Source organism: Prionailurus viverrinus, chromosome C1, assembly GCF_022837055.1.
Source record: "Prionailurus viverrinus isolate Anna chromosome C1, UM_Priviv_1.0, whole genome shotgun sequence".
NCBI lineage: Eukaryota > Metazoa > Chordata > Mammalia > Carnivora > Felidae > Prionailurus > Prionailurus viverrinus.
Genome location: NC_062568.1, coordinates 29396651 through 29423474, shown reverse-complemented (window position 1 = coordinate 29423474; position 26824 = coordinate 29396651). Strand labels below are relative to the sequence as shown.

The 26824-nt window shown below is 40.4% G+C and overlaps 3 protein-coding genes across 5 annotated transcripts in view; 2 read left to right on the top strand and 1 right to left on the bottom strand.

Annotated features, from left to right (window-relative positions):
- Positions 1–2906, top strand: part of CASP10 (caspase 10) — a 95826-nt gene extending 92920 nt beyond the window's left edge. The window contains exon 9 of the transcript XR_007154627.1: positions 2809–2906. The gene's annotated coding sequence lies outside the window, so the exon portion shown is untranslated. The remainder of the gene's footprint in view (positions 1–2808) is intronic.
- On the top strand, positions 1172–26749 carry CASP8 (caspase 8). 3 transcript variants are annotated; one of them, XM_047869868.1, is made up of 9 exons: positions 1172–1286; positions 11818–12156; positions 16594–16699; positions 17511–17649; positions 17758–17802; positions 18199–18263; positions 19988–20129; positions 23663–24164; positions 25261–26749. In XM_047869868.1, the coding sequence occupies exons 2-9, from the start codon at positions 11852–11854 to the stop codon at positions 25394–25396; spliced, it is 1440 nt and encodes a 479-aa protein (XP_047725824.1). In that variant the 5' UTR covers positions 1172–1286; positions 11818–11851; the 3' UTR covers positions 25397–26749. The 3 variants fall into 3 exon arrangements, with proteins under 3 accessions (XP_047725824.1, XP_047725822.1, XP_047725823.1); XM_047869866.1 differs by lacking the exon at positions 1172–1286 and adding an exon at positions 3644–3780; XM_047869867.1 differs by lacking the exon at positions 1172–1286 and adding an exon at positions 8848–8984.
- The window catches only part of FLACC1 (flagellum associated containing coiled-coil domains 1), a 68334-nt gene continuing 45194 nt past the window's right edge, over positions 3685–26824 (bottom strand). Inside the window, exon 16 of the mRNA XM_047869869.1 lies at positions 3685–3796. Coding sequence (XP_047725825.1) covers positions 3685–3796 — 112 coding nt within the window. The remainder of the gene's footprint in view (positions 3797–26824) is intronic.

The following is a 26824-nucleotide window of genomic DNA, read 5'->3' as shown; positions in this document are numbered from 1 at the left end:
TTATCCCTACTCAGGACTGGGCCAGACCCACCTGTTGCCTTGTGCAGGATTTCCCATTTCAGCTAGAGGCTGGCTTTGACCCTAGAAGAGCCCCTGCCATATGAACTCATGGGTGGTCTATGGTTTCAGCATTGAGATTGGAGAACAGAGGGACAATTCCTCTCCCTGGACTTCTTGAGAAGGAGAGTGACATTTTACTTGATACAGGCAGTCTTAGACCTATCTTTGGAAATTACAGGGGTTATTAATACTAAATGTAGTCAATGTAAATGCTTCCCAATAAAACATGCCCAACTTCTAGGTGCAGCAGCAGGGAAATTTTTCCCTTCTTCCCTTCTAGGTTCTTTGGCTAGTCTAATAATTAAATTGACACAGATAGATTAAGAAGAGAAGAACAAATTTAATTTCATACCTATGGGAGCTCATAGAAATATCAGACTCAAAGAAATGACCAAAACAGGCAGCTTTTATAACTTGTAGGCAAACAATAAATTTGTGAAAAATTGACAAGAGAAAGAAGTTTGGGATTGGAGTAGTAAATTGGTGAGGAAATAACAAGGTTTGCTTATTCAAACTTCTCAGCTCTAAATTCTCTGTCCCTTGTAAGGATAAGGATATCTTTCTACCTCCTGGTATAGGGAGGGTACCTTTCACATGGCAGATTTATATCCTGCTTTCAGGGGGAAAAGGAGGGTCAAAGAGTCTTTCTTGCATTGATTATTTCTTAAGAAAGTCTAATTAAAAATAATCCATATGCAAAGTGGTATATTTTGGGGTGGCATATTCTGCCCGCCCCCCTCACTAACCAGTTAGTTTAAATGGTGACACATTGTCTCTGTCCCTCTTCTGAATGGCTGGAAATGGGGCATCTGTTCCTTTAAGAAACACTTCTTAGAGTGAGTCATCTCTGTCCTCTTGCTTTAGGAATCAAGTTTATTTTCTAATTCTTTCTGTTGAGGAATTTTCTTTTTGGCTTGCCGAATACCAGATGCCGCTCTTGTCCCTCGTGATTTTTTTCAAGCCTTGCTGAATTTGCTAATAAGTTCTGAATGCCGAGAACAGGAAGTGAATCCCCTGGGGAGGCAGAAAGTGGAGTTATCGAAAGTAAAAGAAAACTTCTTCCTGGAGGTGTTTCCATCCCCACCCCCCCTCATCCCCACCCTGTTTCTTGGGAATTTTCTCTGGTTGTGTGGAAAAGCCTTAGGAATTTGTATGAAATTAGGCAGTTCAGGGGTCTTGGCATCGGCACTTGGTGACTGTGATGTCGCTGGGACAGGGTGGAGCAGGTGAGTGCCTGGTACAGAGGTGGCTTCTGAATACCATGTTTCCGGGACTCACTCAGGGGGCAGAGTGGGCACACCTCAGGGTCCTGCCAGGGCCCCAGACCTCTGAGCAGGGTTTCCCTCTGAACCACAGCCTGTGGCCTTGCTATTTTTCATCCCTGAAGGATCTCCAATTCCTCTGCTACATTTCTGTTCTTAGTGTCTCTCCCCCCCCTCCCCCAGCCTTGAATACAGACACAGTGTCTCTTTCCTGCTGGGTCAGTTTGGAGATTCATTTTTTACCTACTTAATTTGTTTTCTTTTCCATTTGGGCAGAGGGTTGAGTTAATTGTCAGATTCTCCCCTGCCCTGTTCTAGGTACTCTCTTCCCATTCCTCTCCCACCCCACTTCCTACCCTCCCTACTGCCTCCCAAAGGCTGCTCTAAATCTTTTGATAATATCCCTGAATTGATCTGTATCTTTGCAAAACATATCATTGTTTTGTGTATATACCCAATTTCTTAACTATGAACTGGAACTAGTACATAAGTTTCCTCATCATTAAATGGGATTCATACTACCTCATGAGGATTCAAGGAAATAATACAAATTAACTACTTACAACAGTGACTGGTACTACTAAATTCCCAGGAAGTATTAGCAATTATTACTAAGTATTAGTATTATTTAAATTGTATTTTGCTCGTTCTGTTTCTTTTTTTAAAGAGCAAGCACTCTGGGGCACCTGGGTGGCTTAGTCGGTTAAGCATCCGACTTCAGCTTAGGTAATGATCTCACAGTTTGTGGGTTCAAGCGCTGCAACAGGCTCTTTGCTGACAGCTCAGAGCCTGGAGCCTGCTTCAGATTCTGTGTCTCCCTCTCTCTCTTTCCCTCCCCCGCTCGCACTCTGTCTCTCAAAAATGAATAAATGTTAAAAAAATATTTTTAATTAAAAAAATTAAAAAAATAATAAAATAAAAAGCAAGCACTCTGGCACTTGAAGTTCTAGGTTTTTCCAGGTCCCACTTTCTAACTCCTACATACTATTACATGATGGATAGTGTTCACAGTCCTATAGAAGGACTACATAAATTGCCCACCAATCCTCGGGCTGATCCAACCGGCAAACCTTGGCCAATATCTGATAGGTACAAAGTGGGTATCATGTTGCTTTATTTTGCATTTCTCGGGTCATTAAAACTTTTGAGCATCACCTTGTACACTTTGGCTGTTTAAGCATCCCTGTCAAGGAGCTCCATGTTCATAGCCATTGTCCCTTTATGGGGTTTCTTCTTCTCCTTGATTTGCAGGAAATATTTGTAGGTTATAGATATTGCTACTCCTGTGGCAGGTTCTGGGAACACAGATATGAGAGATATGGTTCCTGCCCTTCTGAAGCTCACAGCCTAGCACAGGAACTGGTCACAAAACCGTGGAACAAATGCTGGGGTGGATGCTCAGAAAGCATCAAGAATCAGGGAATACCTCTTAGGCTATGATTGAGCTACTAATAGGATTTCCCTCTGTTGCTATGTTCTCACTCAGACTTTATGGGCAGAATCAAATGGTAGTGAAGGGCATCGATATTACCACGGCAACTGTACCTAGCCCTCTACAGGTGAGAAGGAACTTTCAGATACTTTGTGTAATCCGCTCAGCCCTAAGGTGAGTCTCTGCCTTCTGAAAGCTTATATTCTATTTGGGGAAAGAAAAAAGGAAGGGAAATGTTTGATTTTTTTTCTTCTTTTAACCTCAAAAACCATTTCAACTGACTCACAGCAAAAAGGCTGGGCTAATGTTGTGTTTTGTTCAGTTATATCTCCAGGGCCCAGACTATGGTAAGGACCCCAGAATTCTTCTCTTTGGTAAGGTCATCTGGGCCTTTCAGGTGAAGGGCCTTTGATTCTAGAGTTTTCTAGGCTACTGAAGGTGGGGTCTGGTGGCCTCCTGACCCATGAAGGTGATCTTTGTATTCTGTGTAGATGGGAAACCAGGAGAGTTAGCTGTGGGGGTTAGCAGACCCTCTCAGAGCCATGATGAGGGCTTTGCAGTTATCAGATCTCTCAGAAGTGCTCAACTGATATTTATTGAGTGAAAACATTAAAATCTTCATAATGAACCCCGAAAAATCTGTGAATTCCTGAAATATGGAAAGAAAGGGTTTGTAGTTATCATTCAGTCCAAACTTTCTCATTTTGGAAGGTGGTAATGAGGTCCCAAAGGCAAAATGACCCGCCCAAAATCTCGCAGAGTCAAAGCTCAGGGGGCCAGGTTCCCCACCCAGCCCCCTGTCCCATGTTCCTCTAGGACTCTTTTGAGCTCTGGGAGGAGGTGCTACTCGGAGGCGAGTCGGCCTCAGTAAGCCTATGTGACTCAGATATTTCAAAACAGGAAGTAGAGCGAGCTGTGCCTCGTTCTTCCTCAGTTCTTCTGAAGCTCTTTCTTTAGAAACATCAGGAAACAGGGGTCTGTGAAGAAGCTGCTGCCACTGTGAGGGTCCCAGGATTCGCTTCTTTGGTAAGGTTGGTTGGGCCTGCAAGGAGAAAGGGCCTTTGATTCTGGAGTTTTCTAGGCTGCAGAGGGTGGGGAAACCGCAAGAATTAGCAAGCAGTCCTTTTGAGACCCACGGTGAGGGCCCTACAGATTCTAGATCTCAAGGCCCCCTCCCGCTTAGGTTCGGTTTTTCTGGAATGATCCAGGTATAACTATACAGGGAACCTCATCCTTAATCAAATTGTGACATAAACAGTGGTAGGGTTGGGACCCTGGAATGAGATCACACCATCTAAGTCCGGGTTCTAGCACATACAGGTTTGATTTATAAGGTTCTGATCCGTTCTGTGCCAAAGTGGATTTATTAAGAATTCCTGGTTTTGTGTTTTGGGAGGGGTTTTTTTGCCTTAAAATTTTTTTTATTATTTTAATCTTTAAACATATTATGATTACATGCCTTTTTTGGTTACATTCCTTCACTGGCTTCCATCTGCAAGTAGAATAAAATCTAAATCTTTGCACGGCTTGTCATTGAAGCCTTCAAGTGAGATGTTCAAATCTGAGCTTGCCACCTCTCTTACTAGCTTCTTTCTAAACTTTTAATTTTTTTACAATAGTAACATGAAGATGATAATACCAATTTCTTCAGAGGCTTGTAGTACAATGAGTCAAAAAACATTTTTATGTTTATATGCATATGTTATAAGCGCCTGTATATCATAATAAACATTTATGTCAAATACTCTGGGACATAAATTTATCATTGAAAATATTAAAGATACTTATATGTTGTATAATACAAATATACTTACGTGGATTTATTATTTAACAGATATTATATAATCAAAAGTAAAAGAAAACTTCCTGGAGGCCATTCCTTTCTTCTGGCTTATATATATTATTCATGAAAATATTCAAATTTATGTATTTCATGTATGTATATAAATACATTACATATATGCATTTACACACACACACACACACACACACGTGAATATAGTTGGAAGGAAACCAAATGTAACCAAAGAGTTATCTAAATGGTGAGTTTCTAAGTAATTTTTCTTTTTCTTTTTATACTTTTCGGTACTTTCTCTAAGGGGTAAGTGTGACTTTTACTATTTTAAGATCAGAAAAATACAATGATAAAAGTTCCTTTAAAAATATTACTGTAACAAAGTTTCTAGCTCCTGATCTTATGTGGTAAACCTAGGTCCCATAAAACAAGGACCATCCCCCAGTCCCTGTATCTACCGATCTCAGTGTCTAGAGGTGGCTCCTTGGCCAGTAGTGTAAAATTCTGTTGCAGCTGATTCTTTTCCAGGCACTATGACTAGAGAGATGTATGACCTAAACAAAGACTGAATATTATGCCATAGTGTGTCCTGTAAAACCTTGGCCAGAAAAGAAGCCTCTCCAGCATTTTTCCAATGAACTCTCCATTTTGATGTGATGCAAAAATCATTTATAAAGCATTGTCTAATTATTGCAAAGATAAGAAAATGAATGCGATGAGGCAGCTACAGAGGACAGGAGCCAAGGGCCAATCATATTATAATCAACCTCAGGTCATCCTGGCCTTGTATTGTATGATTATTATTATTTATATACTGTCAGAAAATGCTATTAAATATGTAACAGACGCCTTAAGAAGGCTTCAGTAGTTAGTACTTCTAGGAAATTATTGCAAGAAAATAATCAGAGTTGTATATGGAGACAGACACTTTAAGATCTTATTCTATATGTAAGCAGAGACTGTTATATAAATTATGGCCCAATCATATGATTAGGTACTTGACAAATTTTAAAATCCGTGCAGTAGAAGAAAAAATGAAGATATCAAGATGTACTTACAATATTACCATTGGAAATATCCACTTATACCTCAGAAATATGGTATGATAAAATACAAGGGAAAATATAAATACGTAAAATATATGGTAGGAAAGATAGTAAAATATTAGATAAAATATCGATTATTTCTATATTAAAATATTATTGTCTTTGGATGGTGAATTATGGACAATTTTTATTTTCTTTTTTATCTTTTCTGTATTTTCTAAAATGAATATAATGAGCATTGTTATCAAAAAATTTGTAGAGGGAAGAAAAGAGATTCTGCTTTCATTTGATTCTTTGGTTCATTTGACTGTGTAAAATGAGATTTTAACAGTGGTTAGAACTGATAAAATTTTTAAGGACATTGGAGCTAATGGTGCTAAACAGGGCTGGACCTAGTTTAGATCCTTTCCAACTTATGAATGAAAATGGGCCTTTAAGAGGTGATTTTAATTTAAATATAAGTTCTTGTAGAATAAGTAATACATGCATCTAGGAAAATCCAAACTGTAAGCCTTATTTTCTGCCTACCCCCTGGCCTCGTCGTCCACTCCACCCCTGGGCTTCTAGTTCGTCTCCTCTGAGGCAAACCGCTGAAGCAGCTTCTTGTGTATTCTATTCAAAGATCTGTGAGTACACAAATCCATGCACCACTTGATAATACATTGTATAGATCTTCCCATTCTTTAAAAATATCTGAGTAGAGTTTCATTGAACTTCTGATATTGATAAACAGTTGTTTCTGCCCTTTTGTTCTTTCAAGCAGTACAGACATGAATAGCTTTGTACATGTTTTTAAGTACATGGTGTTTAAGCTAATGTAGGAAAAACTCCTAGAAGTTAAATTGTGAAGTCATTTTATATTTTTACCGATACGACCAAATTACCTACTTACCTGTTGTTATTTCTACCATCTCGCAACACTGTGTATTGCAAGTTTTGTACCTCACCAATTTAGCAGTTGAAAAATGGTCTTTTGTAATTTCAACTTGCTTTTTTTTTTTCTTGGTGAATGAGGTTGAATACGTTTTCAAATGTTTGAAAGCCATTGGTTTAAAAAAATAAAGCCACTGGTACTTACTTTTCTCTGAACTCTGTGCTTATGATGCTTATGAACTGTGTGCTTACCTGTTTATGCATTGGATTGGATCTCTTTATCTCTTTTATCTCTTTTTCAAAACAAATGGACTTACGGGAGCCTTATTTTAAGAAAATAGGTCCTTTTTCTACTTTTTTCCCTAAGTGTAAGATTTATTAATTTTTAAATTTTGCTTGGCTTATTTTTGCAGAATATTTTGGTTGTTATTTAAGGACATTTATCAACCTTTATTTGTTGGTTTCCAGGTTTTGTGTTGTACTTACAAAGGTTCTTCACCACGGCATGATTATTTTAAAAAATTGTCCTGTATTTCTTTCCTGAGTATTTTAATTTTTGGGTTTGAATCTCTGGTCCATCTGCAGCTTATTTTAATGTAAGGAGTTCAGTTATGGTCCATTTGTTTGTTCTAGAAGTCTGCCCAGTTGTTTTAACACCATGTGTTGAAAAAGACACCTAAACGTGGATAGCCCTTTCTGTAGTATGTTTGGCTTGGCCATTTTTCATTGTTAACTTCTAATTAACACATTAATTTCTAATTTCATTGCTAACTTCTAAAAAAGAATATGGACTGCACTATTTCTGCTCTTTGGAAATCTCACATTAAGATTTTCTTTGTGGACAATCTTCGTGACTATTTGATACCTGTTTGAAAGGACGTGCATTTGCTACTGGGAGGAAATACTGTTACAGTTTGTCATTTGTACCACCTGGATATTCCAGTCTTCTACTTAGTCTATTAGACTTTTTATTTTCTAAGAAAGGTGTGTGTGGAAGTTTCCTTCTCCTTTGGGGGCAAATAAGGTCTCTGAGTTCTCTTAAAGTTCTTTTTTAACGTTCAAGTTCTTCTAATAGGTTCTTTTCTTTCAAGAACACACATGTGGTAGTGCCGCTCCTCTCCCTGGTCTCCTTTCCTGGTTAATCTGCCCTTGGCATCCCAGACAGCCTCGTTTCCTGCTCCTCCTTCACTTACTCTCTTACAGTACCTTAAACCCAAGAACACACCCAAGTGTTTTTACAGTAGTTTCATTTTCACAGACACTATCTGCATACATTCTTCATAACGTATTACAGGAAAAGGGCAATTCTCCTTCCTCACGTCTTCACCCCCAAGTCCTAGTTTTCTCCTTCATTTCCCAGAAGAGACTTTTGAATTTGGTATGTCTCTTCCCAGAACCTCCTTAACTTTTTCTTTTCCGCTTTTGTATGTGTATCTGTAACCACTGAAAGTGTAATAGTATTGTTTTGAGTATTTTTTAAAAAGTGGATGTATGATTTTTAAACATTTTTTAATGTTTATTTATTTATTTTGAGAGAGAGGGAGAGAGAGAGAGAGAGAGGGCTAGCACAAGCACCAGGGAGAGGCAGAGAGAAAGAGGGAGACAGAGAATCCCAAAACGGCTCCATACTCTGAACTGTGAGATCATGACCTGAGCCGAAATCCAGAGTTGTCTGCTTAACCGACTGAGCCGCCCAGGTGCCCTGATGTATGATTTTTTTTTTTTTTTTTTTTTTTTATTTATTTTTGGGACAGAGAGAGACAGAGCATGAACGGGGGAGGGGCAGAGAGAGAGGGAGACACAGAATCGGAAACAGGCTCCAGGCTCTGAGCCATCAGCCCAGAGCCTGACGCGGGGCTCGAACTCACGGACCGCGAGATCGTGACCTGGCCGAAGTCGGACGCTTAACTGACTGCGCCACCCAGGCGCCCCTGATTTTTTTTTTTAATATTGCAATTTCTTTTTCTATTTTTTTTGTACTGTCATAATAACACATCTTGGATAGCGTTTTTATTTCAGAAGATGGAGTACATTTTCTTAACTGCTGCATAATATTCTGTAGTATGACCATACCTTGTTTTATTTAGCCATTTCTTTATTGATGGACATTTGGGGTGTTTCCAGTTGTTCAGGGTTACACATTGTGTGGTGGTGACACTCCATGCACATATCCTGTTTAGCACACGTGTGTTTCTGTGGAGTGTGGTTTAAGGAATGAGCTTGCTAGTTTGTTCCCTTATATGTCCAGTGAAGTTTGCTGCATTAAAAAAAAATTTTTTTTAATGTTTTATTTTTTGAGAGAGGAGAGACACACACACAGAAAGTGAGCAGGGAGGGGCAGAGAGAGGGAGACACAGAATCCAAAGCAGGCTCCAGGCTCCAAGCTGTCAGCACAGAGCTCAACACGAGGCTCGAACCCATGAACCCTGAGATCATGACCCGAGCTGAAGTTGGACACCCAACCGACCGAACCACTCAGGTGCCTCTGCTGCATTTCGAACATATGCTGTTAGATGGTGGGTATATATAAGATATCTTTTCTAGATAAAATAATTTTCATGATAATTGATTGCTTTTGTGAAAGATGTAGGCTCTGGAGCCTTTGTGAATCAGTGCAAAGTATATCTTCCTAAGAGATTTCTAGTTTCCTGAATCAAGAAAACTTGTCTAAACAAGGATGTAAGCCCTGGGGCGCCTGAGTGGCTCAGTCCGTTGAGCGTCTGACTTCAGCTCAGGTCATGATCTCACAGTTTGTGGGTTTGAGCCCCGCGTGGGGCTCTGTGCTGACAGCTCCGAACCTGAAGCCTACTAAGGATTCTGTGTCTCCCTCCCTCTCTGCCCCTCCCCCACTCATGCCCTGTCTCTCTCTCAAAAATTAACATTTAAAAAAAAGTTATAAACAATAATGTAAGCTCTAGGTTAAAAGGGAGAAAAAAGGTTTTGCCCCATAATTCCAATTCTAAGAGTGAGGTAATCAGAATTATGCACAGGATATATAAAAAAGCTTCTCAATACAATATTATTTTTAAGAGTAAAGAAATTGAGGGGCGCCTGGGTGGCGCAGTCGGTTGAGCGTCCGACTTCAGCCAGGTCACGATCTCGCGGTCCGTGAGTTCGAGCCCCGCGTCAGGCTCTGGGCTGATGGCTCAGAGCCTGGAGCCTGTTTCCGATTCTGTGTCTCCCTCTCTCTCTGCCCCTCCCCCGTTCATGCTCTGTCTCTCTCTGTCCCAAAAATAAATAAACGTTGAAAAAAAAAATTAAAAAAAAAAGAGTAAAGAAATTGAAAATTCTTTAAAATAAATTTCGAAACATCTGGATGGCCAACAGGCACATGAAAAGATGCTCAATGTCGCTCCTTATCAGGGAAATACAAATCAAAACCACACTCAGATATCACCTCACGCCAGAGTGGCCAAAATGAACAAATCAGAAGACTATATAGATGCTGGAGAGGATGTGGAGAAACGGGAACCCTCTTGCACTGTTGGTGGGAATGCAAATTGGTGCAGCCACTCTGGAAAACAGTGTGGAGGTTCCTCAGAAAATTAAAAATAGATCTACCTTATGACCCAGCAATAGCACTGCTAGGAATTTACCCAAGGGATATAGGAGTACTGATGCATAGGGGCACTTGTACCCCAATGTTTATAGCAGCACTCTCAACAATAGCCAAATGATGGAAGGAGCCTAAATGTCCATCAACTGATGAATGGATAAAGAAATTGTGGTTTATATACACAATGGAGTACTACGTGGCAATGAGAAAGAATGAAATATGGCCCTTTGTAGCAACATGGATGGAACTGGAGAGTGTTATGCTAAGTGAAATAAGTCATACAGAGAAAGACAGATACCATATGTTTTCACTCTTATGTGGATCCTGAGAAACTTAACAGAAACCCATGGGGAGGGGAAGGAAAAAAAAAAGAGGTTAGAGTGGGAGAGAGCCAAAGCATAAGAGACTCTTAAAAACTGAGAACAAACTGAGGGTTGATGGGGAGTGGGAGGGAGGGGAAGGTGGGTGATGGGTATTGAGGAGGGCACCTTTTGGGATGAGCACTGGGTGTTATATGGAAACCAATTTGACAATAAATTTCATATATTGAAAATAAAATAAAATAAAATAAATTTCGATATATCTGCATGCAAGAGATCAAGAAATAAATAAAAATATGCCCAAGAAGAATATTTAGGGGCACCTGGGTGACTCAGTTTGTTAAGCATCTGACTTTGGCTCAGCTCAAGATCTCACGGTTCATGGGTATGGGCTCTGCATCCAGCTCTGCACTGACAGCTCAGAGCCTGGAGCCTGCCTTGGATTTTGTATCTCCCTCTCTCTGTGCCCTGTCCCCTGCTTGTGCTCTCTCTCTGTCAAAAAATAAATAAATAAACATTAAAAAAAAGAATATTTAATGGTTGGGGTAAATGTTTATTCTAAATATTAAGTGGGGGAAAATAGATGTATACACCTAGATATGCAACTTGATTCTAATTTTTATATAAATATTTCTGTGTGTATGTGGTGTGTGAATTATCATAACTCTGAGCATGTTATAATTTACCGTGTTTTCAATTTTCACACATACAAAAACCACTGATTTAGAAACTGAATTGAAAGGATGACAGAGTCGACTTGGTTCATTTCCAGTCATGGATTCTTGATCAGCTGTGGCTGCTGGTCCTGAGGTCTTTGGGGCACAACAGTACATCATGTCTTCCTAGCACTATTATTTCAGTCAGACCTCATCACTTCTCTGGAATAAGCCCTTCCCATCTATTCTCCACACTTTTATTGTTAGTCCCAGACTGGATGACATTACAGTCTTTTCTTAGTTCCCTGTCACCTATAGGACAAAGCCTGAGACGTTGCCCCACAGTGTGAGGCCCTTTGTAACAGTCCCTGTTCACAGCTTCATCCCTTTTCCCTCCACCCCCACCCCCAAAGACTTCATGCTTTACTTGATTGAGCTCCTTGTGCCAGCCTGAATTGATTTGAACATCCTTGCCTCCATCTTTTGCATAAATTACTTCTTGCCAAGAATTGTCCTTTCTTACCTCCTTCCTGAAAGTGTCTTCCCTTTAGGAAGCCCTTCCCCTGGGCTGAGTTGGAGCTCTTTCCTCTGTATTCCTACTGTACCCTGGTCACAACTCTCTGACTGTTGGCTAATTTGTATATCTACTTTACAAAGTAGTGAGGTACTTGAGAACAGAAACTTGTCCCTGTGTTTTGTTTTTTGCTTTTTTGTTTTTTGCCTTCTGTCCACAGTAGAATATCTGGTGTGTGGTATAAATAATAGTTTTGATGAAGTTTTCTTCCTCATCTGAATGTACTATTGTATTTTGTCCTAGGCTACGCTTAACATTCTCCTGACACTTGACCAACATGGATTTCAGTAAATGTCTGTATAATATTGGGGAACAGCTGGGCAGTGACGAGCTGGCCTCCCTCAAATTCCTGAGCCTGGACTACATCCCACAAAAGAAGCAAGAACCCATCAAAGATGCCTTGATGTTATTCCAGAGACTCCAGGAAAAGAGAATGTTGGAGGAAAGCAACCTGTCCTTCTTGAAGGAGCTGCTTTTCCGAATTAATAGACTGGACCTGCTGTTCAACTACCTGAACACCAGCAAGGAAGCGATGGAGCAGGAGCTTCAGATACCAGGCAGAGCCCAGATCCCTCCCTACAGGTGGGGAGAACCTTCACAATTCAGACACTGGGAGGTGTGGGTGCAGTGGACATATCTTTGTGGGCAGGGCTGATGGCAGGTGTCTGTGTGGTATGACTTTGGAAGTTCCTTGAAGATGTCCCACCAGGGTCAGATTAAGACATTTAGAGACCCTATATATAATTCAGGAAAAAAAGTTAAGCCATTAAATAAAAACACTTTTGTTTCCAAAGTGAAATATTACCTATTGGTATGCTGAAATTAAAACAGACATCTTCTGAATGTTGTCTCTCTCTGTTCTGTCTCCTCTTTTGTTGCCTCTGCTCTGCCTCTGTCCATAGCATGTGCTTACTTTGCCTATTATTGGATAAAGCGTCACTACTTCTTACATGAAATCCCCCTCCTGCCTGCTTGTGGATGACTATGGATATTCTCAGTGGGGTGTTAGGCTTTTATTCCACACTGAAAGACTTGTATCACAAAGTTCTCCAATGAGGGGTGTATGCTGCCATTCTGGACAGGTCAGGTTGGACCCCACGAAGACTGTCTGGCCCCTGTGTGCTTAGCTTCTGCCAGGAGAACAGTGGAGACTTTGGTCGTCTGTCTTGCCAAACGCCTCACAGCTAGGCCTCTCCCCGCCTGTGGGAGAGTGGGTACCCAGGGCTGATAACAAGCCATGTTCTGTTACCTCTTGATGAGTTGGTAACAGACTTTTAAAATAGAAACACATTACCAACTTCTCTATTTCAATATCCCCTCTGTAAAGTTCTTTTTAGCTTTCCTTCTGGAAACTTCTACTCAAGCCTTGGCTGTGGCCCATTTCTCAGTCTGTTCTTTCTTGTCATTAACAATGACATGTGTGACAGTAAGTCCTCACAGCCAAGGCTGAAAGCCACTATCTTCTACTGGCCTGTCTATTTATGAACACCTTGGTCCTTAATCTCAGAGATCTGAGATTCTGGCATGTTCCTTATCATACGTTTCTCTACTCGAAGCTTGAGCATTTTGAAAGAGAGATATTCTGGGTATACGAGTTTCCTAGGGATGCTGTAACAAACTACCACAGACTGAGTGCCTTAGTGCAGTAGAGACATTTATACACTCATAGTTCTGGGGGTTAAAAGTTTGAAGTCAAGGTGTCAACAGGCTTGGATCCTTTCAGAGCTCTAGGGAGAATCTGTTTTATGTTTCTTTCTCCCCTAGTGTCTGGCACTGGCAGGCAATCCTTGGTGTTCCTTGTCTTTTAGGTGAATCACTCTAAGCTCTGTCTCCTCTCTGTGCCTGTTTGTTGGAATTTCCCTCTTCTTGTAAAGACACCAGTCATTGGGTTAGGGCATACCCTAATTTAGTGTGACCTCATCTTAACAAGATTACATCAGCAAAGACCCTTTTTCCAAATAAAGTTGCATTCCCACATCCAGGATGGACATGAATTTAGGAGAAGCTTTGGGGGAGGACATTATTTAATACTGGATAACTTTGGCTTAATGGAATTGTGACATCTCTATAACAATTTTTTCCATTAAGGCACAAATTAGTCCTAAAAACAACAACCCTAGAATGAGGAAAGCTGGAGAGTCTCATCTTAGGCCCACCATCTTGGTCTTCTGAAAGTTGCACTCCTTCTGCCACGTAAGCGAAGTTGAAGCATATTATCAATGCCACACAATGAGCTGTAACTCTCTGTTGGAGGGCTAAGAGTCCCTACAAGGGAGGATCTATCTGTTAAACTCTTTAACATGTTAGCTTGGGAACAAAAGGTCAGCACAAGTTCTACAGTTAATCATTGTTGGATGTTAGCCAGGAAATAAAAAGTATGCTAGTGTGGTCACTTTCCACTTATAAGAAAGCCCTAGACATTTTTATTTTCAAATTATAATTGCTACCTATAAAATAAGTATCTTATGAACTACCCAGATTTGTTTCTAGACGGTGATGGAAGCTAGTAAGTTTTAGTAATGAGGAAAGTAAAAGGGAAAATACTTTGTAATAAAGTTAAAAGGGACAGTAGCTTTTGATTGGACCTAATCTCAGCCAAACTTAGAAAGCTTTGGAGAAATACTTCTAGGGTAGAATCCATGAGAGGGAGGATGAAGCAGATGATAATACTGAGTAACTTCCAGTTCCACACTAAATTTATTTTCAGAATTTTCATTTTATTTATTTATTTATTTAATTTTTTTTTAACCTTTATTTATTTTTGAGACAGAGAGAGACAGAGCATGAACGGGGGAGACACAGAATCTGAAACAGGCTCCAGGCTCTGAGCTGTCAGCACAGAGCCTGACGCGGGGCTCGAACTCACGGACTGCGAGATCACGACCTGAGCCGAAGTCGGACGCTAACCGACTGAGCCACCCAGGCGCCCCAGAATTTTCATTTTCTAATTTGAAGTTAGCATGTTTTTGTGTTAACGTTATTTTCCTTTACACCATAATAGTGAAAGGTTTTCTGAATTATTAAACATTCCTTTGTTCGTTCAATAAACATATCCTGAGAACCTATCATGGATTAAGAAATAATAATGCCTGGGGCACCTGGGTGACTCGGTTGAGCCTTTGACTCTTGATTTCAGCTTGGGTCCTGATCTCACTGTTGGTGGTGTGGAGCCCTGCAATGGGCTCTGCCCTGACAGCACAGAGACTGGTTGGGATTTTCTCTCTCTCCCTCTTTCTTTGCCCCTCCCTGGCTCTCTCTCTCTCTCTCTCTCTCACTCTCTTCCAAAATAAATAAACTTAAAAAAAGAAAAAAGAAACAAGAAACAATAAGGGTGTCTGGGTGCCTCAGTCATTTGAGCGTCCAACTTCAGCTCAGGCCATGATCTCACCATACATGAGTTCAAGCCCCAAGTCAGGCTCTGTGCTGACAGCTCAGAGCTTGAAAACTGCTTCAGATTCTGTGTGTGTGTGTGTGTGTGTGTCTCTCTCTCTCTCTGCCCCTCCCCCATTCACATTCGGTCTCTCAAAAATGAATAAATGTTAAAAAAAAGTTAAAAAAAAAAGAAATAATAATGCCTATTGTGTATTGAATACTTAGTATGTTGCCAAAGATTGGTTTAAGCACTTCAGATAAATATAGTCATGTCATTCTCAATATATCCCAGTGGTATATAGAATTATCTACAAGTTTATAGGTGAGGGAAAAAGTACATAACATGTCTATAGTCACACAGCTCTGAGATGGTGGAACCAAGCTTCCAATACCTCAGTAGTCTGGGGCCTCTGCACTTACTGTACCTCATGACTCACTGGGCTTATGGAAACAAAAAGGACATGGACTCTGCTCTCAGGGGACTCAGAGAGCTTCATAAACAATTATAACATTGTGTGTAAACCTTCTGCTGTGGCAAAGGCACAGTGGGTTGAATGCAGCTCTGAAGACACTGAGGTGGTCCCTGAGCTGTTAGTGGATGAGTGGTTGGCTGTCTGCAGATGGACAAGAGAATGTGGGTGTGGGGAGCACAGCATAAGGGGTGAGGAGCAGGGCAGCCAGGTGTGTTTAAAGAGGAGATGAGGGTGGGTGGTGAGGAGTGGCCTGAGAAGCTGAAGGGTAGGCTGGGCTTCATAAAGGTCCGTATTCCAGAACCATGTGTTTGCCCTTCGTATGGGAGAGCACTGGCAAGTTTTAATTAAGGAAGTGACGATCCAGTTTGCATTTAAAAAAAAATTTTTTTTAACGTTTATTTATTTTTGAGACAGAGAGAGACAGAGCATGAATGGGAGAGGGTCAGAGAGAGGGAGACACAGAATCTGAAACAGGCTCCAGGCTCTGAGCTGTCAACACAGAGCCTGATGCGGGGCTCAAACTCATGGACCGCGAGATCATGACCTGAGCCGAAGTCAGCTGCTTAACCGACTGAGCCACCCAGGCGCCCCATCCAGTTTGCATTTTGAAAAGCATAATTTCCTAAGTAAAAACTTTTTTCTACTGAAACAAACTCTTGATTTTATAGTGAGGGACCAAGGAAAAACACACTTCACTTAACTGAAATGAACTGAATGACAAAATTAGTGGAACTTTATGGTAAGGGGAGAATAGTTGGGCATGAGTCAATAGCCTTCTGTGCCATCACAGCAGCCTCTCTGCAAGAACTCCACTCATAAATTATGTCATTAGCTATCTTTGTTTTAAGGGGAAGTGAACAGAATCAAGTCTCCACTGTGACTCCTTTTATCAAATTGGAAATTATTTATGAAAATATTTCTTTTCTTTGATGTCTGTTTGTTTGTGTATATATGTATGTATGTATGTATTTAAAGAGCCCATGCACAAGCCAAGAAGAGGCAGAGAGAGAAGAGAGAGAATCCCAAGCAGGCTCTGTGCTGTCAGTGCAGACCCCCATATGGGGCTCGAACTCATGAACCGTGAGATCATGACTTGAGCCAAAATCAAGAGCTGAATGCTTAACTTACTGACCCTAAGAAACCATTTCTAAAGTGTCTCCATTTCCCACCACAGGGTCATGCTTTTTCAGATTTCAGAAGATGTAAACAAATTGGAATTGAGGTCGTTTAAGTTTCTTTTGAGCCAGGAGATCTCCAGATGTAAAGTGGATGATGATATGGTAAGACCCGGTGTTTCACCAAGATTTGGTCCTGAGGTTGAGTCAGCCAGTGAGAACTGCTGAGACTGGAGAGAGGGCTAGTCTAGTAAAAACAACTTGGACTCTCACTTTTCAACTGGGGGAGAAGAAAAAAGTTGTTAGGCAGCAGTGTTGTAGATAGGATTCCTTTGTATACTGGGAAATGCTTCTCACATTAATTATCAGGAGCATGACAGAGCCAGGAGCTACAGAGGAAGATTGATTGTGGAGGTACAGCCTGGTGTGGGACCTTACAGAGCCAGGAAAGACAGTGGTGAGCTGGAGACACCTTCCCACTTGTGTAGTCTCTGAAATCAACTGGGATCTGGAACTCTATGCGTGTGTATGCATGTGTGCGTGTGTGTGAACGCGGGACTGGAAGTGAATCAGGTACCAGAGGCAGTGTTGAGAGAGGGACAGTCCACAGGGCTGTCACCATGGAGGCCAGGGTACTGTGTCTTAGCCATGCATCTCAGGCTCTTTCATAGACTTCACACAAAGGTGCCCACAGGTAGTTTCAGCATAGGGCTTGGGGCCTACGGCCTAGGGCCCGGATGCCATCTGATGTCATTTCTCTATCTTCTCACTTCTATCTGATCCAGAAAACACAGAATTGCTTTTCTAGTGCTATATGGGTTTTATAAGACCAGGCAGGATGTCCTGTCAGGAGGGTCAGCTTGGGAAGCTAGGGTGGGCCCTCTGTTTGGAGAGAATGGAATTAAAAAAAGAAAATCTAATCTAAAAGCCAGTATGTATCAATCCAGTCTTCCAACTTCATTTCTTTTCCTTTTAGAACTTGCTTGATATTTTCATAGAGATGGAAAAGAGGGTCATCCTAGGGGAAAGAAATTTGGACACTCTGAAAAGAATCTGTGACCAAATCAACAAGAGCCTGCTGAAGAAAATCACTGATTATGAAGAATTAAGCAGAGGTAGAAATAACTTGACAGCTGTGAATTAGCAAAATGTATTCTTAAATTGGCAAGTCCTTCTATGTCATGATTGTTTCTAATCAAATATGTGTTTATTTTTTAATTCAGAGGGAAGAATGAGCCTTCAAAGAAGTACAGATGAATTGTCAAATGGTAATATTGGAAATACGGTTTTAAGGCTTACTTAATTTACTATCTGACACCCCTATTGCCTCCTCTCCACACCTTTCTACCACATCTACATCTTAATGGTCTTGCTCTCCTAGTATCAAGAAGTAGGCTCAGTGCCTGCTTGTCACCTCTACACATTGAAAAACATAAAAAAGTTGTCAAAAGACATAGACCTTGCAGCCCCAGTGTGGCAAGTGTGAAATAGATGAAGAGTTAGTCAGTAAAAAGATTTTTACTTATTCTGTGGACTGCAAGGATATTACATTCAAGGCAGTCTGTGAATTTTCATTTTAAAGGGGACCTTACGATGTCCTGGGTGCTTTGTGTTTCTTTACCAAAGTATCGTCCCTGCCATGTCTCATTCTCCGTTGCTTGTAGGGGAGGAATCCCTGGCAATGATGGCATTATCGGACTCTCTAGAAGAACAGGACAGTGAGTCACAGGTATGGAGAAATCCCGGTTCCTTTTTTCTCTTCACATTGCATATTCTAGTTCTTATATTCCTTAGCTTTTAAGCTTCTTAGATAAACTACTAAGGGGCAGACACTTGTGGGAAATTTTGAGAACTGTAGAAAATTTTCACAAAAGGACAAATTTTAAAATGTTATTTTTTAAGTTTTAATGTTAACAAGTGTTGACATCTTATTTCAAAACCAAAGACAAAGGCATTGGAATAGTTGGTGGGCAGAGCAAGTGAGAAGCCTCCTATGCAATTCTTTCAGCAGCTGCCTCAGCCTGAGTGGGAGAAAGCTTTGGGGGGAAAAGTCTAGCAGGACTGGGAAAAGCAAGCTTTTCTTTTAGCTTGATATTTCAAAAACTGTTTCTAGTTAGTGATTTAGGTGTAAGCAGCAAATACTCATGATCTTGCTGGCTCTATATTTTTGTCTCAAGGAGCCGGTGCATGAATTGCCTTTCTAGACATAATTGCTTCGATTTATTAACCTTCAAAGACTCACCAGCTACATTCTGTTTCATTAGCCTGTTCCCTACTCTCTGTGGCGGGAAGCAAAGGAAACCCTGAAGGTTATCAGTCTAGTGGGAGACTTGAAAGTAAGCTGAGAGAGACCAGTTAAAAGTGGGCTCCTGAGCAGATTACCAGATCTAAGTCTGAAAATCAAAGAGTAACCAAAGTCATGTGGCACTTTGCAAATAGCAAAGTGCTCTGTAAGTGTGGTCCCTATTGAACTGCTAAACGTACTAAGTGCAAGAGAGCTCTGGTAACTTGCACAAAATCTTAAGGTTATTAAGTAGTAGAGCCAGGAACTTGAGCCCTTAGTGTGGAGCCCTTTACCTCGAGAAGCTGCATAGATTTCCCAATACGTGCTGAATATCTCAGCACTGAGACAGCCCTGGGAGAGTCAGAACACAGGGCCATCTCTGACTGATGCTGTCAGGTACTAGAATCTGGATCCTGTAACCTGCAGCATAGCCAAGACCTGCCTGACTAGTGCATCTCTCTCCTCCAATCGCTGTGGTCCTGAGAGCCAAACTAAGTCATCGGCTTTCAAAATCCAGAAACCACACTATGTCATGTGTGAAGGGCAGACCCTCAACTGTTAGCCCAGAAACACAGATGAGTTGAATGGCTAGCCAAGGGAATCACAAGGTGACAGACAGGCAACCCAAAGACAGCATTAGGATGTTCATTCATTCATCAACTCCTGACAGAGCTTTCACAAATTAATAAATTCTAGGGTGGGAGGGAGGGGAAAGTGGGTGATGTGCATTGAGGAAGGCACCTGTTGGGATGAGCGCTGGGTGTTGTATGGAAACCAATTTGACAATAAATTTCACATTAAAAAATTTAATAAATTCTAGTTCCTGGTGCAGATGTTAGCCACCTTGAGCGTAAACTAAAACAAATAATGAAAATATGCTCTGATGACAACCATATTAATATATGTGCAAACTGCTCAGGAGGCCCAAGTACTGGGACACTGATTTTACACACTGTGGGGCAGAAGTCTGGGGAATCATGTGTCCGGAGAACAGGTGGAAACCAGTTCACCAGAGAAACAATGTCAAGTTGGGGTAGGGACATTGTAAGTACACTTGGGTCCCAGTTTGACTAAGGGGACAGACTGGCTTCTTACTAGGGAGTCATCTGTTCACATCTCAAGTGTTTGACCCACAGAGTCAGCTCCTGGGTTGGATTTTTGTTTTCCAGACATCGGACAAAGTTTACCGAATGAAAAGCAAACCTCGCGGATATTGTTTGATCTTTAACAATTATGATTTTAGCAGAGCACGGAAGGATGTGCCCAAACTTCAGAACATTAAGGATAGGAATGGAACAAACTTCGATGCAGGTACAGTAGGACCCTGAAAAGAAGTGAAATATTTCTAATACCTATGTTTTTATCAAAAGGAAAGAACAAAATTGTACCAACAGGGCCACATGTTTCAGAAAAAAAAATAGATATATTTCCTGGTGGAAGTGAAGAACATTCTTATGTATTCGTTAGTTTTCTGCATTTGGTTTTTAATTTCTTAATTTCATTTTTTGAAGTGTTTATTTATTTTTGAGAGAGAGAGAGAGAGAGAGAGCATGAGCAGGGGAGAGAGGGGAGTACAGAGGATCTGAAGCAGGCTCTGTGCTGACAGCAGAGAGAGCCCGATGTGGGGCTCGAACTCACAAACCATGAGATCATGACCTGAGCCGAAGTTGGATGTTCAACTGACTAAGCCACCCAGGTGACCCTGCTTTTGTTTTTTTTAAATTAATTTTTAATCAAAGTAATGTATCTAGGGTAAAATATTGAGTCTTAATAAAAGACTAATAATAAAAAGCAACAAGCTTTGCTTTTAATTCAATTAAACTAATACTGCTTCTATAGAATGTATTAATTATTAGGTGTAAACATTGCTTTGGAATCAAGACCATATATAGGAGTTGCATTTATAGGGGCATCTGGGTGGTTCATTTGGTCAAGCGTCCAACTTTTGGTTTCTGGTCAGGTTGTGATCTCGCAGTTTTGTGGGTTTGAGCCCCGCATCAGGCTGTGCACGACAGTGCAGAGCCTGCTTGGGATTCTCTTTCTCTCTCCCTCTCTGCCACTCCCCTACTCATGCTGTCTCTTTTAGCTTGATATTCCAAAAACTGTTTCTAGTTAGTGATTTAGGTGTAAGCAGCAAATGCTCGTGATCTTGCTGGCTCTATATTTTTGTCTCAAGGAGCCGGTGCATGAATTGCCTTTCTAGACATAATTGCTTCGATTTATTAACCTTCAAAGACTCATCAGCTACATTGTTTCATTAGCCTGTTCCCTACTCTCTGTGGCGGGAAGCAAAGGAAACCCTGAAGGTTATCAGTCTAGTTAGCTGTTAACTGTTAGCTGTCTCTGTCTCTCTCAAAATAATAAACTTAAAAAAAAATTTAGGGGCACCTGGGTGGCTCAGTTGGTTAAGCGTCTGACTTTGGCTCAGGTCATGATCTTATAGTTCATGACTTTGAGCCTGCATTGGGCTTTATGCTGACAGCTCAGAGCCTGGAGCCTGCTTCAGAGTCTGTGTCTCCCTCTCTCTCTGCTCCTCCCCTGCTCGTGCTCTTTCTCAAAAATAAACATTAAAAAAAAATTAAAAATATTTTTAGAAGTTGCATTTATAAAAGTTGGGCTATAAGCGTGGATGAAATTGTCAGTCTTTAATAGAAATGGTCTTTTCAAATATTAAACTAGCCAGAAATTCTTTTGCTCAGCCTTTTAGGATAAGATTGAGAACTTATAGGTTAAATGAAAAAATAATTGGCAGCATGTGAAAATAGAAATGGTTACTACTAAAAGTGATAATAGAAATAATCCAACCCAACAACTGTATTTTTGAAAATGCCCTTAGCAGGGCCCTTAGTGTGGCTCAATTGGTTGACATTATGAGTCATAATGTCAGGTAATGATATATATTTTTTTAACTGAATAAAGTTTGGAAAATTAATGTAGGTTGATTTTAATCATCAAGATTCTGCTAATGGTCTCTGTTAACAGTTGTTTATTCAAGCAAATCTATTCTAAGATTTCAAAAGCCACAGAGCTGAAGTCCACTGACTGTATCACTCATCATCATATACCTTGGTATTGGAGAAACAGGCCTTTGATTTTCATTAATTTTCTGTTAAGACACTTTTATTAAAATAATATTTGATTGTATTTCTGGGTTTTTGGTCAAAGGGTAGGTATAAATTTGCAGATCTCTAGGATGAAAAAGTCTAGAGATCTAATGTATGACATAATGACAATAGTTAATAAGACTGTATTGAATACTAGTATTTCAGGTGAACTCATCACACACACACTCACACACAGTAATTAAGTATGTGAGGAGATATGTTATCAGCTTGACTGTGGTAATAACTTCATGCTGTACACCTTAAATATATATAATTTTTAGTTTTAAAAAAAGAATCAAGCAGCCTGAAAACGTTGAAAGACTTTTACTAGATCTTAGAGCACTAGGGGGAAAAATAATGTTATGCATATAGAAAACAAAGCAATGAAAAAATAATGCAATTACTAATTCCAGGAAAGAAAAAAATTAGTAAGAAGCATAATTAAGGTATATTTTCATCTTACTATTGATTCAACTAAAAGTTGTAAACAACTGGGGCACCTGGGTGGCTCAGTCAGTTAAGCGTCTGACTTCAGCTCAGGTCCTGATATTGTGGTCTGCAGTCCATGGGTTCGAGCCCCATGTCAGGTTCTGTGCTGACCCTCAGAGCCTGCTTCGGATTCTGTGTCTCCCTCTCTCTGCCCCTTCCCCACTACTCTCTCTCTCTCTGTCAAAATAATAAACATCAAAAATTTTAAAAGTTGTAAACAACTGAATAAGAGTTCATACGCTCATCCTGTGGGGTGCCTGGCTGGCTCAGGTGGTTGAGTGTCTGGACTCGATTTTGGCTTCAGTCATGATCTCATGGTTAGTGAGTTTGAGCACTGACAGTGCAGAACCTGCTTGGGCTTCTCTCTCCCTCTTTCTCTGCCCCTTCTCTGCATGTGCATGCACTCTCTCTCTCTCTTAAAATAAATAAACTTAAAAAAATGCTCATCTTCCATAATAGGAACTCAATACATAAGTTACATAGGCTAAAATTTATAAAATAGTAAATAGCAAGGTGCCCAAATTCGTTACAAGATGGAGGCTAATACCAAAAAAAAAAGTAGTTAAAAGTTGAAAATGGTTGCATTCATGGAACATGATTGGGTAAAAGGGAGAAGTAGAAAAGGGATAGCTTTTTTGTAATAGGACTTTCAGTTCTACTTGACTTTTGAAAGGTTCATATCTTGCATTTTGGTAAACAATTTTTGAGAGTGCTTGAGATAAAATAAATATGGATCTTTTATTAAAAAGTGTTTTGGGGTGCTCCTGTGTGGCTCAATTGGTTGAGCATCTGACTCTTGATTTTGGCTCAGGTTATGATCCCAAAGTCATGGGATTGAGCCCTGCTTAAATTCTCTTTCTCTCTCTCAAAAAAAATAAACATTTTAAAAAGTAAAATAAATTTAAAAATTTTTTAAATGTTTTTGCTTTTTGTTCTATGTAAGTAATACAATTATTATTTAGATTGGTTTGGTAGTAAGCCTATATAATAGCTTACCCATCTTATAGCCTAGTTGAGAAAAGACAGAAGGCCAACAATAGCACTCTCCCCTTTCTCATTTGCCTCAGGACTAGAAATGTTTTCTGCTAAGGGCAATAAATATTAGAAAACTATGGAATTCAGCCAGGTGATATAAATGGCCTTGCTCTTCAGTTCTGTTTCACATTCTTTATCTGATCAATGTTCTCTCTATTGGGCTGTGGTCTGGGAATTACTGCGGTGTAATATGACTTTTCTTATTTCACTTTTCAGAAGCTTTGAGTAAGACCTTTAGTGAGCTTCATTTTGAGATTGTGAATTTCAAAGACTCTACAGCAAAGACAATCTGTGAAGTTCTGAAATCCTACCAAAGAATGGACCATAATAACAAAGATTGCTTCATCTGCTGTATCCTCTCCCATGGAGACAAAGGCATTATTTATGGCTCTGATGGGCAGGAAGCCCCCATCTATGAGCTGACTTCTTACTTCACTGGTTCAAAGTGCCCTTCCCTTGCAGGCAAGCCCAAAATCTTTTTTATTCAGGCTTGTCAAGGGGATAACTACCAGAGAGGTATAGCTGTTGAGACTGACTCCGAACAGAAGGAAGACTACTTAGAAATGGACTCATCATTTCAGAAGAGATATATCCCAGATGAGGCTGATTTTCTGCTGGGGATGGCCACTGTGAACAACTGTGTTTCCTACCGAAACCCTACGGAGGGGACCTGGTATATCCAGTCACTTTGCCAGAGCCTAAGAGAAAGATGTCCTAGGTAATTTTTGCTTGCTCTGCCTTTCATTCATTTCTAAATTTCTAGCTATGGATTACATAGTTGTACTTTCCAGGTTAGTTGCAAAATGGGAGAGGGGGAAAGTGTTAATATCTTCAGCTCACAGATGGAAAAAAACTGAGGTACTTACTGCAGAGTTTCTTTTATTTAGCATCTGAAATGATAGGGTATCATAGAGCAGGGAATGATGATAAAGTCAGCTCAGCTTTGTTTTTAGGTAGAACATGACTGAGCCAACTTAACTGGTTTTGGGAGTCTTCCAAGAAGGTACAATAACCCATTTCAATTTTTAACATCCTCCAACTCTGTCAAAGTTGTATAATAGCTAACCAACCTTAAACCCTCTTGGTGTGTTGTGGGAGATAAGTACCAAAGAGTAGAAACCCTTTATATTCCCACTAATTTGGCCTAATTTGAAGCCACAAAATGTGGGAAAATATTCTTCCTTCATTTATTATACCCTAAATGATGGTTTTGTAGTCACAGTTCACACAAATGCACATGTAATGGGTGAATAGCAAGAAATCTTCTAGCTCTATATCTCACCATGCTTTAAGTGTATGAAGAGTGGGAATTTCCCATGGTAGACAAAGGAGTGAATCATAACATCAACACCATGTTTTTCTTTTGTAACCTTGACTACGAATGAGCAGGTTGCCCAGCTGACCTGAGAAGAGAGGCTGGTGAGAAAGGGGTGGAGCAACTGTAGGAGACATTGGGCTTGCTCAGACATCCTCTGAGGCAGAGGATGTTTGGGGGGCACTGAAGCAATTATGGTGGCAAGTGACATAGTACATAGAAGAGTAAGGTACAAACAGATCAGGAGGGAAAGAACTCAAATCTGATGTTGACACCGAGGTTTCTGAGGGTCAGTAGAGATCTTGAGTAAACCAAAGATAAGTTATTAAGCTCTGAAGCAACTCCTTTACCTGGAAAGCTTTGATACAAATTAGTTTAGCAACTTATGATTTCCAATGCCTGATGTTTTGAGGGAAAGAACTGTCCCTGAGTACAGCAGATGAGAAGGGTTTGCCAGTGTTGTTTCCCCACAGATGGTCACAATGTTGTTGTTTTTCAGGGGCGAAGATATCCTCACCATCCTTACTGAGGTGAACTTTGAAGTGAGCAATAAGGATGACAAGAAAAACATGGGGAAACAAATGCCACAACCTACTTTCACACTGAGGAAAAAACTCTTCTTCCCTCTTAATTGATGCTGTTTAGTTGCATAACACTATGCTTAATTTATTTGTTAGTAAAATGCTGCTATCAGCTTATTTTTTTTCTTTTGGATGGCAGGAAGGGGAGAGAATGGAAGTCAGGAAAACTTAATTCCTATGCAAATTCAAGCCTAAACCTCTGGCTTTGCAATAATAACTATTGGAGATTGATAGCCACAGGCATGGTTTTAATTTTATTTTTGATTCAATGAAAAAGTTCCTAAAAAACTTACAGTAGATAAAAAATACAATAAGTATAAATGAAATGTAACATCATAAAGTTCAAAAGCAGTGGCAGAATGTTCTTTGTACATCTCTCATCTGCTTTCAACCTAGAATCATTTTTCTAAATGTTTGTGAGAGACACAGAGCATGAGTGTGGGGGTGGGGGTGGGCAGAGAGAGAGACACACACACAGAATCTGAAGCAGGCTCCAGGCTCTGAGCTGTCAGCCCAGAGCCCCACACAGGGCTTGAACTCATGAACTGTGAGGTGATGACCTGGGCCAAAGTTGGGCGCTTAGCCAGCAGAGCCACCCAGGTGCCTCTCAACCTAGAGTCATTTGATTCCCTTCAAATTGTTAAGCATTAAATAAATAAAAAATAAAATAAAATAAAAAGGATGTTATTCCAAAGCTTTAACCTGGGACACAGAGTTAATGGTGGTGCAGAGATTTCATAAGGCATAAGAAGACTGGAAGTGGAGAAAGCAATTTCCCACTTGAGGACTCAGAATTAAGTGAATGTTGTTCAAGTATTGGGAGAGGATGTCAAGAAAACCATAATTCTCCTCCTTTCTGTGAAAGAACTAATTCCTCATTCTTGGTTCCTATGAGAATTTGTCAGGCTTACATTCCTGCTAACTGGATGTGATTCTATGGGGCAGAATGTGAGGTACAACTGTAAAAGGTGTTGTTAAAAAGGAGACAGTAGGCCCCAAATGGAGTCCCTTATGCTAAACTCCATGTCAGCAAATTAAGACTTAATACCTAACCAAAATGCAATTCCCCAGGAATATAATCTTTAGTCAATCAACATGGAATCACCTGGTTAGCACTGGTGAAATAATCCTCCTGATTAACTCTTTCCCTTCCCCTTAGGAGAGTGACCTAATTCAATTTGATCTTTAAATTTACTCAGTTGAATTTCTGTTGTTTAACACTATGCAGGGGGATGCCAGTGACCTCCTCTCAAAGGTCACTGAGGGAGATTTTGTGATCTGACCTAGCTAAGAAAACAAACAAACAAACAAAAACCTACCTCATGTGTAATGCTCCCACATCCAACCTGAGCTCTTCTGGCATGTGTGCTGGGCAATCTCAGAAACATGTGAGCCTCCTCTCCTGAGTTATGAGGAAACCCTGATTTCAGACACCATGACTCTGTCTAGATTTAGATTATACAAAACTGAGGAATGATTTTC

Bases quoted from the DNA above. Each gene is read 5' to 3' on its own strand.
- CASP8 (XM_047869868.1), top strand. From the start codon at position 11,852: ATGGATTTCAGTAAATGTCTGTATAATATTGGGGAACAGCTGGGCAGT. The intron at 17,650-17,757 runs GTAGAAATAACT...TTTTTAATTCAG, and splicing joins TTATGAAGAATTAAGCAGAG to AGGGAAGAATGAGCCTTCAA. The intron at 20,130-23,662 runs GTACAGTAGGAC...TTCACTTTTCAG, and splicing joins TGGAACAAACTTCGATGCAG to AAGCTTTGAGTAAGACCTTT.